The sequence below is a fragment of the Penicillium solitum genome (genome assembly GCF_028829755.1).
Source record: "Penicillium solitum strain IBT 25940 chromosome Unknown utg000003l_segment0_segment0, whole genome shotgun sequence".
NCBI lineage: Eukaryota > Fungi > Ascomycota > Eurotiomycetes > Eurotiales > Aspergillaceae > Penicillium > Penicillium solitum.
Window position 1 is genome coordinate 2,498,725 of NW_027072123.1, and position 14,262 is coordinate 2,512,986.

At 48.4% G+C, this 14,262-nt stretch overlaps 9 protein-coding genes across 9 annotated transcripts; 5 read left to right on the top strand and 4 right to left on the bottom strand.

The window, feature by feature from the left end:
- Positions 1–7: 7 nt before the first annotated feature.
- Positions 8–2,621, bottom strand: N7455_004850 (fungal specific transcription factor domain-containing protein; the record flags this gene model as incomplete). Its single annotated transcript, XM_065604899.1, has 5 exons — positions 2,389–2,621; positions 2,303–2,330; positions 2,226–2,244; positions 939–1,447; positions 8–850 (listed from the first exon to the last, which is right to left on the bottom strand). The coding sequence occupies exons 4-5, from the start codon at positions 1,425–1,427 to the stop codon at positions 8–10; spliced, it is 1,332 nt and encodes a 443-aa protein (XP_065461799.1). The 5' UTR covers positions 1,428–1,447; positions 2,226–2,244; positions 2,303–2,330; positions 2,389–2,621.
- A 1,622-nt stretch (positions 2,622–4,243) lies between these two features.
- N7455_004851 (uncharacterized protein) lies at positions 4,244–4,607 on the top strand (the record flags this gene model as incomplete). The annotated part of the gene is made up of 2 exons (XM_065604900.1): positions 4,244–4,342; positions 4,413–4,607. Coding segments are annotated over 2 exons (294 nt in total), but the record flags the coding sequence as incomplete, so codon positions are not given.
- Positions 4,608–4,621: 14 nt separating this feature from the next.
- On the top strand, positions 4,622–5,028 carry N7455_004852 (3-hydroxyacyl-CoA dehydrogenase-like protein; the record flags this gene model as incomplete). The annotated part of the gene is made up of 3 exons (XM_065604901.1): positions 4,622–4,678; positions 4,777–4,902; positions 4,948–5,028. The coding sequence occupies 3 exons, from the start codon at positions 4,622–4,624 to the stop codon at positions 5,026–5,028; spliced, it is 264 nt and encodes an 87-aa protein (XP_065461801.1).
- Positions 5,029–5,121: 93 nt separating this feature from the next.
- On the bottom strand, positions 5,122–6,252 carry N7455_004853 (SDR family oxidoreductase; the record flags this gene model as incomplete). Its single annotated transcript, XM_065604902.1, has 1 exon — positions 5,122–6,252. The coding sequence occupies one exon, from the start codon at positions 6,250–6,252 to the stop codon at positions 5,122–5,124; it is 1,131 nt and encodes a 376-aa protein (XP_065461802.1).
- Positions 6,253–6,879: 627 nt separating this feature from the next.
- N7455_004854 (uncharacterized protein) lies at positions 6,880–8,676 on the bottom strand (the record flags this gene model as incomplete). The annotated part of the gene is made up of 2 exons (XM_040961107.2): positions 6,880–8,405; positions 8,463–8,676. 2 exons carry the CDS (start codon positions 8,674–8,676, stop codon positions 6,880–6,882), a joined length of 1,740 nt encoding a protein of 579 aa, XP_040808461.2.
- Positions 8,677–9,100: 424 nt separating this feature from the next.
- Positions 9,101–10,680, top strand: N7455_004855 (uncharacterized protein; the record flags this gene model as incomplete). Its single annotated transcript, XM_040961117.2, has 2 exons — positions 9,101–9,208; positions 9,265–10,680. The coding sequence occupies 2 exons, from the start codon at positions 9,101–9,103 to the stop codon at positions 10,678–10,680; spliced, it is 1,524 nt and encodes a 507-aa protein (XP_040808462.2).
- Positions 10,681–11,218: 538 nt separating this feature from the next.
- Positions 11,219–12,159, bottom strand: N7455_004856 (fumarylacetoacetate hydrolase family protein; the record flags this gene model as incomplete). Its single annotated transcript, XM_040961073.2, has 2 exons — positions 11,219–11,832; positions 11,886–12,159. 2 exons carry the CDS (start codon positions 12,157–12,159, stop codon positions 11,219–11,221), a joined length of 888 nt encoding a protein of 295 aa, XP_040808433.1.
- A 320-nt stretch (positions 12,160–12,479) lies between these two features.
- N7455_004857 (2,4,5-trihydroxytoluene oxygenase) lies at positions 12,480–13,539 on the top strand (the record flags this gene model as incomplete). The annotated part of the gene is made up of 2 exons (XM_065604903.1): positions 12,480–13,381; positions 13,425–13,539. 2 exons carry the CDS (start codon positions 12,480–12,482, stop codon positions 13,537–13,539), a joined length of 1,017 nt encoding a protein of 338 aa, XP_065461803.1.
- A 427-nt stretch (positions 13,540–13,966) lies between these two features.
- N7455_004858 (uncharacterized protein) lies at positions 13,967–14,230 on the top strand (the record flags this gene model as incomplete). The annotated part of the gene is made up of 1 exon (XM_065604904.1): positions 13,967–14,230. One exon carries the CDS (start codon positions 13,967–13,969, stop codon positions 14,228–14,230), a length of 264 nt encoding a protein of 87 aa, XP_065461804.1.
- Positions 14,231–14,262: the final 32 nt, after the last annotated feature.

Below are 14,262 nucleotides of genomic sequence, written 5' to 3' on the forward strand. Positions count from 1 at the left end.
CTATAAATTAACAAGAAGCGCCGAATGGACTAATATGTGCATCTGACAGCGCATACAATACAGCACCATCCAACCCAATTTCAGAAACGCCATAACTCAAGGCATTTGACAGGCCACCTTCATCTGTCATAAACTGTTTGTTGCTCTCGAGAAAACAATCTGTCATACTCACGTCGATATCCAAAGGGTCGGCGGTAGGCAAGATGTGTGAAGGGAATGTAGGCGAATCAAGAGCATCGATATTATAGTGGGCGGTTGAATTGATCGAGCTTTCAAACATCTCTGCACTAGAAGCCTCCCCGGGAGTCGATCCACAGTCCAGTGACGAGGATTCCTTGTCTAGTGGGCTTTGAGTTTCTCTCTCTGCTGCAACAACGAAACCAAGTGGGGAGATGGTCGTCTGTGGGATCTTCTGAAGGGCGGACTTCTGCAGAGCTAGCCTTCTGGCGGTTGAGTTCCCAACGTGCTTTTTACCAGAGCGCATCGAGCGGGACAGCTGGCTCATGCTCAGAATCCTGCGAGTCATTCGGGTAGACAACCATGTCCTCGAGCAAAATTCCCGAAGTGAGATAAGTCCTTGGAGTATAGTCGTGCCATAGCATTCCCTTAGCAATGAATCCTCAGCAATCATCTCGAGGCCTAAATCCACTGCCGTAATCCAAAAGTTCAAATAAGGGAATGTAAACTTCGGGTACTCGTTTGGAAGCTCCTCCAGAGATATCAGAAGTTTATCAATCAGATACAGGCAAGTGAACTTAGTTCCCTCTTTGTCTAGGGGATTCGGAGTTTGCACATCTTGCGGTTGTCGCAGTGCAGTGCGACTAATCGAAAGTCGAAGATAGTACCATTTCTGTCAGAACTATTGGTAACTATATCGTAGAGAGGTCTTCGAGCAAAGTAATAACGTAAATGGTAGTAGGCACACGGGCTTGACATACAATTAGCATCAGTGATTCATGCTTTTTTTGTAAAGCTCTATCTCCATCCCAGCATGGTTTCTGCTTTTCGTCGACACTGTCGGTGCCCATCTTCGACAGTTGTTCAGCTTTCTTTGCCGAGTACTCTAAGCTCTCTATCAAGATGCAGCTTATCTCGGATTTTGTAGAGAACTCATGATGCAATGCCCCCCATATTCTGTTGACTGCTCTTGCATGCCATGTCTTATCCTTAATGAATGAAACATTGATCAAGCGTGTCTTCGCAACCTCTTCCTCAAGCTCTTGACGAAGATCGCATGAGTTGCTGCTATCTTCACGATGAGACGATAGCCAGAAATCACCCAGGTTTCTAGGAAGGGCGAAATCAACGTTGGAGTCTTGGATCAAAAGTGGGCCTTCCGTTTGAAGCCCCAATTCTCGTTCCAAAGCATAGACACAGCACCAAAGGCGTCGCAGTAACTCGTCCTTGAAGACGGGCATGGTATCCATGTTTGAGCTGCGGTGGCATCCTATGCAATGTAGTTGCGAAATGGCAACAGAGAGAAGTCGTTTGGCTTGCTCGGTTGCATCCACGCAACACAAATACATGACCTATAAGACCCCAATGTCAGCTATCAAATCTTTGTGGTGTATAAGATGCTGATTGTCAAAGCCCGAGTAGAATCCATACCATTAGCACAATCGTTTGAGGAACCAAAATTGGGTCTGAACACTCTTGTTCAGAAGTTAAGAAGTCGGGTTGTATATGCACGGCAGCTGAATAAAGGCTCCAGCCACCGGCATAGGACCCCTTAGAACTCTTCGCATAGGATGTTTCACAAAATTTGCCCATAGCCAGACAAATGAATATTTGGCAAATTTGTGCCCGGTGCTGCTCGCTCTGAAAATTGAATGTGGGTGAAAACGGCGAGAGATTAGATATCTCTGCATACCGGGCGCTCAGCGTGGGCAGATGTAGAAATGGGTAGTGAGGGTGTATGTCTCTGCAAAAGCTCTCAAAACAGCTGTTCCAATCTGCTTGGTTGACAACAGGGGGTTCAAGATGAGGAGGTGAATCTGTATCAGAATCCGTTCCATTCTCATGCCTTGAAGTGCCAGGTGGTCCTTCCAACGAAAATGCCGATGGAGGTGACGAGGGATTATCTCCGGATCGGAACAAGGCTTCTTGGTCGAATTTCATGAGTGAACTTTTCCATAATGTGCCTGCATTGCCCTGGATTAAGTTTGAGTTTTTTTTATTGTCAACCTTTGCCTGGCACCTTCGTCCTTGAAGCAGGCAGGGCATACAAGGCGCATTTCCATCGCACTATAACAACGTTAAGTAATCTGACTTTATGTACAGCCTTGGTTTTAGAACAATTTACCTTCACCTTTCGACGAGCGCAGGTCTTACTAAAGAAGGTAAGTTATCAAAGTCAATCACCGCACTTTGCACTCTTCATCAGCTTACCATGCCTTGGATACTCTTTTTCTAAGATCCTTTCGCTTCTTCGTGTCGTTGTCGTGCTTATTCCTGACGGAGGTTCTATTACCAGTGGGACTGCCATTCCAAATCGAGCCGTCCTTCCCAGGTAGATGGGAATCGACACGGTGTTCGTCTTGACCTTCTGGTGGCGCGTTCATTGCTAGCGTGGGGTATGTATCTCTTCCACCCCAGATGAAAAGACGGATGAGCTGGAGCATAAGATGAACTCTTTGATAAGATGGTCAAGCATTCTCTCGTTATTAGATACATGTTATTGTAGATATGACTTCAAAGGCGACCTGAGTATTGTGATGCGTACTTCCGGATAGAGTGGCAAAGAGTGCCACACTACGCGACATGCGGGTCATTCCGCCATTTCCAGGAATGCTACTCTTGACATGGAGGAAAGGGGCACAAAGAAACAAGGCAATCACGAAACCTTCTTGTCTCTTTTTTCGGTACAATAAACCTCTTGAAATTGAATTTGCTGTCGGATGAGGAATGGCGGTCGAACTTATGTTTGTCCACGTACATTGTAAGGGGCCTAGATGCTATCGACGGCTGTGATGTCACCCGTAGTACATCCATTAGCCTTCGCAATAGCCAAAGCCAGATCATGTACAAATTTAGCTTGGTCTACAGACCCCCAATGTCGGATGAGACCTTTGGTATGCCACAGGGCTTGCAATGGGGCATTTGAGCAAATGATCGCTGCCACATTACACATTTGGGTCTCAATGGGATTCAAAATTGAATCTTCGCTGATCCAGTGCTCGTAGATGGTTTCAGGATTGAGCAAATCTGTTAGTGTGCGGACTATCAGCTCAATCTAAGGAATTGACAAAGAAGACAACCATGCATTTGTCGTTAAGGGAAAATCTTACAAAGGTCAGGCTGGTACTTGAACAACTTCCCTCTCATCCCTTGAGCTGCGGGTTCAGTCCACAGGGTGTCAAAACACTGCTTCGTGAGTTCTTTACGTTGAAGATCCGCGTCAGGGTGGTTCAACGAGGACCATCTAGGCCAGGGTCTCCCCGTTAGCAAAGCTGGTGCAATATGAGATATCGTTGCACACGGTTTGTATATACCGAGGGCCTGAAGCGTCAATCCTATCATCTGGCACGATCGCAAACAGTGGCAGCAGTGCCTGCAGCGACCGTGGCACGCCGTAAAGGATGCTAGTTCTGAGAATGGCTTCTTTCAACCATTTCTTTCTCTTCATCGATGAGCGTACCCTCAGTTAGTATTTGGTACAATTCCGGAACTTGAGATCCAGCGCTACACGCAGTCAGAGCCACGGTCTGCGACGAGAGTTGTCAGCCACAGTGACCAGTGGGGGGTGAGAGGACTTGAGTACCGCAGGTAGATACCACCTGCTCTTCAGTTCAGGATTGGAATCGGCACACAAACGAAAATCCGCCAGGTATTTGAGGTTGCTCATTTTGCTTGAAAGTAGTTCGAAAATTGACGAAGAGATATGTTGGATAGGTGATAGAGAGGTCAAGAAGAGGAAGAGGAAGAAGTCTGAGCATTGTCCAGAGGTCCCCCACCCCCCGTCACCACTTCCGTTAGAACTTCGGAACACTTTGGTTCCCTCATTGGATGGTTCGGATGCCACCTAGCCCATTCGGATAAGTCATTGGCCTACCTTCTTACGAGGGGAGGGCCACAGAAACAAATTTCTCTTCTTTTTCCATTACTAGGCTTTATTCCCGTACTCAGCAGACCTCAACAGTCCTCCAGTGGTCATACTAGGCGCTGGGATTTTAGGTAAGCGCCTTCTGTAATCATCATCAGCGGTCAGAATTCCGACCTGACGTCGCTTCTGACATGTGTGAAGATCGCCTGCGTCTGGCTAGCTGGGGGCTACAATGTCAACCTGAGATATCTGGATGAAACTCAGATCACTGCCGCTCGGCAGCAATACATCGAAGAGCATGTGAGGCCCATGGCAGATGCACTTCAAACTTCTCACAGAGCACAAGGAAAAGTTTCCTTTTTCACTCAAGATTTTAAGCCAGGCAGTTGAAATCGCTTGGCTGGTCATCGAGTCGGTGCCGGAACGCTTGGAGCTCAAAAAGTTGGTTTTTGAAGAACTCAGCAAGTTGCAGCAACAGATTGCATTCTGGGTTCTAATTCGTCCTCTTTTAAATCGAGCCTCATGCTGGAAAATATGGATGCCACAATTAGACGTCGGTGTCTGAACGTTCATTACACGATGCCTCCCGAAATCAAAGCGGTTGAACTGATGACCAGCACCTACACGGATGACACCGTGTTCGCCACTCTTCTTGACAAACACGCAGATATCGGTTTGACGAGTCCATAGTTTGTATCTTTCCTTGATTGCCTTCCAACGTATAATCTAAAAAGAGAAAGATCATTCTTGGTCATCTTTGGGCTGCGGTCAAGCGAGACGCACTATGTGTCCTGAGTGAGAATTTTTGCTACTCCCCAGGACGTAGATTCGGTTGGGTTCGTCTATCTGGTCACCCCCGCGTTTGTACCTTTGCTGGACAAAATCAACTAACTTTTTGATCAAAGCTCGAGATGTTCCAAGGCAATGAAAGGGGCCCTTGCGAGATGATGGATGCAGTCGGTTTGGATACCGTGAAGTTATTTTAGGGATTGGATCAAAATCTTAGAAATTCTTAATTGATTGAAGCCAGTAGATACAAAAGATTATGTATTTTAAGACTCATGCAGTTTCTGGACTATTTAAGGGATTTGACCCAGCTCTTTGAATCTGGTAAAGGCATCCGTGAATGAATCAAAGGAATCCACATGGCCGGTCCAGCCAAACTTACGTGCCTTGTTCATGCTTAGCGGTGCGCTCCATGTGCGCTGGAAGACCCAGTCCTGAAATGCCCAAGTTCCCGCATCGAAAGTGGACTTGCTCTCAGGGGATCCGAGTCTATCGCAAAGTTTGTTCCAGACCTCCCGCTTGTCTCTCGCCCAGTCTTCGAGGTTCACATCTAGATGAGTCTCATTCTCCTTGAAGCTCGTCTTCTTGAATACCTGGTCGGAAGATGCCTTGGCCCCGAACCACTCAGCCAGACGAGGCCACATATACCTCCAGCTGAAGAAGTCGCAGTTGGTGATGTTGAACGCCTCGTTGGCACAGTTCTGGTGAGTCGAGGCATAAATGGACAAGTCGGCGATAAGTCGGGCGTCCGAGATATCGTCGGTACCATTGAAGTATGCAGAGTTTGTGGGCATCGGTGCATCAGTTTCCAGCTCCTTATTGACCATGAAGTAAAGTGCGATAGTCAAAGCCTCGTTCATGCCATTGGGCTTGCTGGTGTAGCCTATGATTGCTTCGGGGCGAATTACATTCCAAGTCCAGTTCGAACCACACTGTTGCTCGGCGAGGAAATCTTCCTGGTAGTAATAGAAGTTTTCTTCGGCAGAGACAAGACGAGGATGACCTTCGTGCGCTGGCCATGGCACGGGTCGCTGATGCACATTGTAGTACTTTCCTCCGGTTTGGAGAGTGCAGTTCTGTAGGCCCTTGGACACAGAAATCAATGTGCTGAGAAAGTTTTCGAACAGAGAACGATTGGCCTTGTTGAGTTCCACAAAGTCATCCTTATGGACGTAGGAGGAGAAGTACGCGTGGGTGACTTCTGCGCACTGCACACCCATCTGCTCTGCTAGCTTTTCGGGCGGGTTGGAAAAATCGAGAGCGATGAACTCGACTCGAGGATCCGAGACAGTCGTCTTTAGAGGAGAGCGGGAGGTGATAATGATACGCGACCATTCGGACGCGGTAGTGTGCTTCGCGAGGTGCTCGAGAATCGCAGAACCGGTGATACCATTGGCACCTGTGATGAGGGCAACTTTCGACATAATGGATGGATGATGGGATAGTGAAGTAGAGACGAAAGCAACCAGGTTTGATCTTACCCTCTGGGGCCGTTCACATCTTTAATAACTAAGTGCTCCCTATAGACATCTTCACGAAAAGGGGGCGAATTCTCCCCCGCAACCCCGGATAGCCACCCAAGGTTGGCTAACGGCTAACGTGGCACTGAAGGTTTTGGCAAAACCTTCCCCCAGATGTTTGACCCCGGGGTGTGTTTGCGGGGTTGCGTAGGCGGTGGCCAGACACATGACGGGGCTACCTGGGCTGGGACGGGTTTCTCGCAACCGGTGTATGACCGAAATCCACCTTTCAGATATTGGGACCGGCTGACTATTCAATGCTACCTGTAAATAAATAGATTCCTTCATATACAACGATTGTATTGATAGCGCCCTTTTTAGCCATTTTTACCGTGGTGTCAGAGGTCAAGTGAAAGATATATATGATGTGAGGTTCGTAAGGATGGTAAAGAGATTAGAGAGAACTATAATGTAAAGGAATAACACAAAGTAAACATAAACATTGTGACATTTTTATGCAGATTTGAAGAGCAATGATTAACACAAATTTGAAAGCAGAAAGAAGCTGTTCTTATGTCCCTTTTCGAATACTCAGAAGCCTAATACCTTCTCAAGAACGGAGCGAAGCTGGCCCTCGGCGTTCTCACTGCGGCGAGGATAACGCCAGGCAACGAAATGATCAGGTCTCACTAACACGGCACCGTCCTCTTCTACACCGCGAACCCGAGCCCACTCTCGATAACAATCCATGTAATCACCACCGAATCCAATCTTATAACCAACGATGTCAATTCCCCAGGACGAGGCGGCCAAGGCTTGAGCAGCGGAGATCCAAGAGTCTCCACCAACGCCCGTGAACAATGTGAATCGGCCTTGTCCCGCTAGGTCAAGCGTAGATTTTCGAGGGCTCTGGCCGTCTTTGGCAAGCCAAACATGGGGGAGATGATATCCAGGATATGTAGAAATATGCAACTCCTTGATTGGATCGAGACGGCCAAAGTCAGGGGCTGAATCACTGGACTCTGCAACCACGCCGGGTGAATCGAGGTAGGTCTGGTTCATCTGGATTCCCAGCGCTTGAACTTCTGCGTCAATTGCCTCAAGTGCATTCGACCAGTCTTCGCGCTTTTGGCGTCCAGAACTGCTATCTTCGGCAAGTAGTGCTGTGGCTTTTTGTCGATCTTCAGTTGACAATCCGATGATTAACCACAGAGCTCGATGGGCTTCCATGCCGGTGTTTGCTCGACGAACAATGGCGTCACCAACGGGCTTCCTCTCAATACTCAGAGAGTCCAACAGAGCAGGCTTGGCGACTCCTTTGAGAACATACGCTAGCTTCCAAGCGATGTTGAATGCATCGGACAGACAAGTGTTGCTCCCCAGACCATTGATGGGGGGATGGCGATGAACCGCATCTCCAATGCATAGGATACGGTCTTTCTGCCAATAGTCGGCGACCTGATCGTTGATTGTCCATTCAAACGTTGAAAGAACTTTGATTGGGACCTGATTGTTGCCGATCATTTGATGCAGACGTTTGATAATATCTTCTTCAGTCGGCGCAAATCGCTCGCCGTCCTTCGCGGCCGGGTGCATCGAGACAACCCACTCGGTCCAAGGACGTACCATTCGAAAGTTGCCTACGGCAGACCAGTCCGGCGCTTCGGTATTGAGAACCCAGTTGAGACTTCCCGGACGTTGAGCGATGTATTTGGTGAGGTCGGCCTGAATGTGCACGTTGAACGCCGTGTTGATCTGTCTTCCTGAGATTGGAATCCCAAGGGCGTTCACGACGCCACTTCGCGCTCCATCTCCACCGATCAAGTAGGACGAGCGCACAGTGTAGGTTTCCTCTGTGTTCCGGTCTCGCAGAACGGTGGAAACACCAGACTCATCTTGGGTAACGCTGACGAACTCTGTAGAGAAGCGGAATTCAGCACCCAGCTTCTTGGCTTCTTCAACCAGAATGGGCTCCAAATGAGACTGTGGAAGGTCACTCATGTTACAAGGGCTGGCAAGTTCATACTCGCCCTTCTGCTTAGGCTTGTTTCCCCAAGCCCAAAGGCGTCCGTATTCTTGGCCCGTCAGTTTCTCCAAGAAAGAGGAATGCGCCATATCTAAAACGTCTTATCAATATTTCGTGGTACAGTTAACATATTGGGGAGGCGACTCACGTTCCATGGAGCTTGCGGTTTCGTAGCACTGGTCTTCAATGCCCGCATCCCGAAGGACCTCCATCGCACGCTGATTGAAGATGTGGGCGCGAGGTGTGTTGGCAGTTCCTCGATGACGAGAAATCACAATGGATTTGATCCCCAGGCGACCAAGATGAAGGGCAGCCGTAGCGCCTGATGGGCCTGTGCCAATAATAAGAACTGGAACATCCATTGTGATATATGCAGAGGTCAAGCAGTGTCGATTTTGGAGTTTCGCGAACGAGGTCTGAACTTTTACGATTGTGACCGTTCAGAATTTTTTTTTCCTTTGCAGAGAGGAGGATATCACGTTTCCCTGAATATCGGATTCATATGGTCCATATGGCTCAAATATTATGCCCTTGCAAGTCTGCATCTTCGGTACAACATACTTTGGAACCGGCAACCTTAGGTGGATCAAAGGGGGAAATGCCACTTTATCCGGTTAAGGCAGCTGGCGGTGGGCTGGGGTAGGCTGTGGGGGACGATCGTGACGTGACATCAGTGGTTTGCCGGGATTGAGAACATGGATTTCATGAGACTCCTGTGATTATAAATGCCTAGTCTCTGTGAGGACATCTGCTCTGGCTCACTCGAATGCTACAGCAGTCGCCAACATGGTCCTGTCACAACTTCCCAACTTGGCCCAATATGCCCTACATTCGCTGCAAAACCAGCCCTTACAATGGACTGCTGGACTGCTGGGCGTTTACATCCTCCAAACTGTGAGATTTCATTACTGGACTTTGCCTGTACCTTGCTTTGTCTAACCTTTACCTAGTTTATCTATGCGTTCCTGTTCTCTCCTGTGAAGCATGTCCCTGGTCCCTGGTGGGCTCGCGTATCCAAAATTCCTCTGATGTATGCCACTTGGCAGCGACGTCGGTCAAGATACGCTTCCGATATACTCCGTAAATATGGTCGGCTTGTGGTCATTGCCCCGGACCAGGTTCATACGACCGATGAGACCGCAATGAAAGCCATCTATTCCCGATCGTCCATCAAGACACGCTTCTATGCGGGCATGGGATCGTGGAAAGGAGTTAAGTCTACACTTGGTTTTGTAGACTACAGCAGCGCTGCACCGACCCGAAATAACCTTATTCAATGTTTCCAAAACCGCAACCTTGACGCGCTCGTTGACTCAATGGCATTCCACATCACGGAGTTCTGCAATATGCTGAAGCCCAAAGTCTCCAACAAGGAGACCGTTGATGGAGTCGTGGTCTTTCGCCTTCTGGCTCTGGATATTGTCACAGATATTCTTTGGGGCGAAAAGAACACACTTTGCTCCAAGCCCGCTGGCCAGATGCCCGTGTTTCTCCGTCGCTTCCACGCTTTCAGCTCCTGGAACGCCCTGAAAAGTTTTATTCCCGGCCTGGACACATACATTCGTTTCTTCGGGTCCTCGAACATGCGTCAATTACGGTCAGACTGCAATGACATGGATATCACGGCACAGGAGGCCCTTGATCGTTGGAATACTCGGCCCGACAACCGCCACCAGAAGGATGTCTTGAGTATGTTGCAAGCAATGAATGACTCCGAAGATCCCAGGAAGCGAATTTCGAATGATCACATTCCAGCCTACATGGTTGAAATGCTTGCGGCGGGTAGTTCTACTACTTCTCACACGGCTGCCTTTGCTTGTGACCAACTTGCTCGGCACCCGGAGGCGCTCAAAGCACTGCAAAAGGAGCTTATTCAAACATTCCCAGATAAAGAAAACATTGATGAGCGCCAGATGCTCACGCTTGGCTTCTTGGAAGGCGTCATTTACGAGACAATGCGACTTTATCCCATGATTCCGGGTCCACTGGAGCGACACCTTGGTGAATGGATTGAAGTCGATGGGAAGAAGGTCGCTCCGGGAGTCATTGCCTCCACTGCAGCATATGATCAAGGCCGCCTTTCAGAAGTCTACCCGAAGCCCGAGAAATGGAAACCCGACCGCTGGCTTAATGCTACTGACCGGATGAAGCTGAATTGGATTCCTTTTGGTCATGGCTGCCGATCTTGCCCCGGATCCAATCTTGCTATTACCGAGCTGAAGTATATCATTGGAACTCTTCTCCGGCGGTTCACCGTGCGGCTTCCTGAGGATTATCTCAATGAACCTTTGGATCTTGCGGATGTCTTTGCGGCAGGCTCAAAAACGGGCCATTGCTGGCTCCATTTTGAGGAAATGGAGGTGTGAGAATGGTTTCGATCAAGGCGACGCTGAAAGTTGGTTAGCTCTTTCGCAGAATCGAAAACAACTATGTATGCAATCTACGTCAAATGGAATTTGTTGTTTTAAGAAAATAATCATCTTTAAAAGTTACTACCAGGAATGGACCCTGGAAATGTAAATATTTTGGTAGGTATTACAGAGCCATTGGTCACAGATAGAACTTTGAAAAAAAAAAAAAAAAAACTAAGGGAAAACGGGAAGATAATTTTAGAAACGAGGAGCTCCACATCCAACACATGTTCACCACGGATGCAGCATATCGGACATCGCGCCATTGGTTCATGGAGTATGGCATCATGAGACTACTGAAATCTAAGAACAAGGGAGGGATGTGCTCGAAGCCTCGAAGTAAGAGAGGGTTCCCATTTGGCCGCAAAAGCTGAACACTAGGGTTCAGGCTGTAACATGTATCTTCTTAATGGTTTGCATGGAAGAAAGAAGGACTTTGGTTCTATATACAAAACTTGATTTCGAAATTATCCAATAGACTTCTGTACAGGGTCTATTCCTCGAACTTCATAATGTTTCGAAGAGTGCCAATATTCTCTATTTCAACACTCACCTCATCGCCATCCTTGAGGAAGTTGGGTGGCTTCATGAACAGCCCAACTCCACCTGGCGTCCCAGTCATAATCAAAGAACCCTTCTGCAGAGTTTGACCTTGACTGCAGAATGCGACGAGCTTGCGGACTCCGAAGCACAGGTCCGAAGTGTGACTATCCTGACGAACCTCGCCATTGACCAAGGTCCGAAGAGAAAGGTTATTGGCTTCATTGAGCTGATCTTGCCGAACCAAGCAGGGGCCAAGGGGAGCGTATTTGTCAAAAGACTTGCTGAAACCCCACTGAGGAACAGGGCCGGCTTTGCCGGCTTCGCGTTGCCAATCACGAGCGGAAACGTCATTGCCCGCGGTGTAGGCTGCAACATAGTCCAAAGCGTCGGCCTCGGAAATGTTCTTGCCGTCACGACCGATGACAATCACAAGTTCACCCTCGTAATCACATTGTTCTTGTGCAATCGTGGGAATGGGAACCGGGCTGTCGTGGTCCGCCACAGCTGGGCCTGGCTTGGTAAAGATGGTAGGACAAGTGGGCAGAGGTCTACCAGTCTCGAGGACTAGAGTCTGTGAGTACTAAGTCTTTCTCTGTAAAAATTGCAGATCCACTTACTATGTGTTTTGTAGTTAAGACCTATGCACCGGATAATGGGAACGTCCTTTGGCGCCAGGGGTCCGTAAAGACAAAACACGCCTTCGGTCACGTCTGTGGTCTGTAGGGAGAAAGGATCACTGCCCGAAAGCTGCTTGACCTGCAACTTCCCCTCGTTGGCCAGTTGGCCCAGATCGGCATTAGGGCTCGCGACCGGCTCGCCATATTTGACAGGGCCGTCCGCGCTCGAGCTGTAGCGAACAAGACGAGTCCAGGGAATGTTGATAGAAGACATATTGACCAATGTTCTTTTTGCAAGAGTGCGAGATTGCAAAAAATAGATAGACACGCTTCTCTGCACTCTGCCGTGCGTGGGTGGCTTGATTTGTACCCCCTTGTAAGCCACATCATCCGGCTCACAACACCGCGCCACCTGGTGCACCACCTGCAGGTGGTGCACCACCTTACCCGGGCGATCGTCATTGATCGCCATCCATGCACGGGGATATAATTAAACCTGAGATCAGATAAATGTGGTTTGTCTGTAGATTTCATCAACATATTTCAAGTGTCACGACAAACAATTTACACAAAGAAATCATTTCCTCAGCAGCCATGTCCAACCCCTCGGACTCGCGAATTCAACTCCTCAAGACCGCCTTTGTGGTTTACAACCACGCGGACCTTGACAAGGCAAGAGAGTTCCTCGTTGACTTTGGTCTTCAAGTGGCCTTTGAGAGACCCGGAGAAGAGATCTATTTCAAAGGTTATGGTACCGAGCCATACGTTTATGTGGCTCGCAAGGCCGACAAGTCCAGCTTTGGCGGCGCGGCATACGTGGTTGACTCGCCCGCCGAGCTTGAGAAAGCGCAAAAGGCTCCTGGTGCAAGCGCTGTTGCCCAGCTGGAAGAACGTGCTGGTGGTGGTCAGCAGGTTACACTGACAGATCCATTTGGTCATAAGGTTCATCTCATCTCCGGATGGGAGGAGAAGGAAAAGGAACCGATGGAGCTGGAGAGGTTGGTGGTCAACTACGAGGATGAAAAGCCCCGGAAGGGCCGCTTCCAGCGATTCAAGCCTGGCCCTGCACCTGTCCATCGCTGGGGTCACTATGGAGTTACTTATCCAGAAGGCGAATACCAAACAATATATGATTGGTACACGCAGACTTTGAGCCTAGCAACTTCTGACATTGTCTACAAGGGCGACAATCCAATTACGTGTTTCTTCCACATTGATCGAGGTCTAGAGTATGCCGATCACCACGCATTCTTCTTCAAGAAGGCCAAGCCGGCAGAGCCTCTTACTGTCGCTCATGCCGCATTTGAGGTTCATGACTTCGACCTTCAGCAGTTGGGGCACGACTATCTCACTTCCAAGGGTCATAAAATATGTTGGGGAGTTGGACGAGTAGGTTTCCCCTCAATACATGTTAAGAACGTGAAGCTGATTATTTCCAGCATGTCCTCGGCAGCCAAGTGTTTGATTATTGGTTTGATCCCAGCTCCTTCGTGGTTGTATGTACAATTCTTCCCTGAGCCACGATGTACGCTAACTTAGGCAGGAACATTACGCCGATGGTGATCTTGTGAATCGGGATACACCAATCGCCCATGTTCAGGCTGGACCTCAAGCATTGTCCGTATGGGGACCCCCCGTACCAGAGGTATTTTGAGGAGGTCCGACAGGGTGGATTACTTACGAAACAATTTCCCGTTACTCACGCTAGTCCAAGTTTATCAATGAAGAATTTTGAAATTTGACTCTTGTTTGCTTTGACAAAAAAAAGAAATTGAAAGGAAACGAAAGGGAAAACGTCACATTTGTTGTAATCTACAAGGTTAACAGTCGCACAGGGAAGAGAAGAACGAAGGGATGGGTCTACAATCGCAATAATGGCTTGATAGACGACAGGGGTGAATCAATCCGTGATAGAAAGGTTAACTATTTGCTGAACGATTTCATTTCAAGGCCCACTATTGAGCTATTTGCTCTCTATCACCACTGTGGAGATTTATGTAAATGAATCCAACCCAAGAAGCACACTGGTATATCAGACTGGCATTTCTTTCGCGGTGATATTTCATGTCGAAATAATGAAAATGGAGAAGGACATAACTTGCCAACAGCGAGTCTATAACGAAGGGACAAGAAAGGTCGACGTTCTAGACCTTATGTCAAAGCTGTCCATCGATGTCCTGACCAAGTCCCTCTTCAAGAAAATCTACGGGGGCCTAGATAAGCACTTAAGCGCTCCTAAACCGACGTCAGGCGCAACGACAATCGGAAAGGGATATAAACTTTCCGCAACGCCCTTCGTTCTAACAATTGTTGCCTTCAGCCAGTTCTCTCTCCTCCCAAACTAGCTCTTCACTATAGTCTTCTCCCTCCTGGTAGG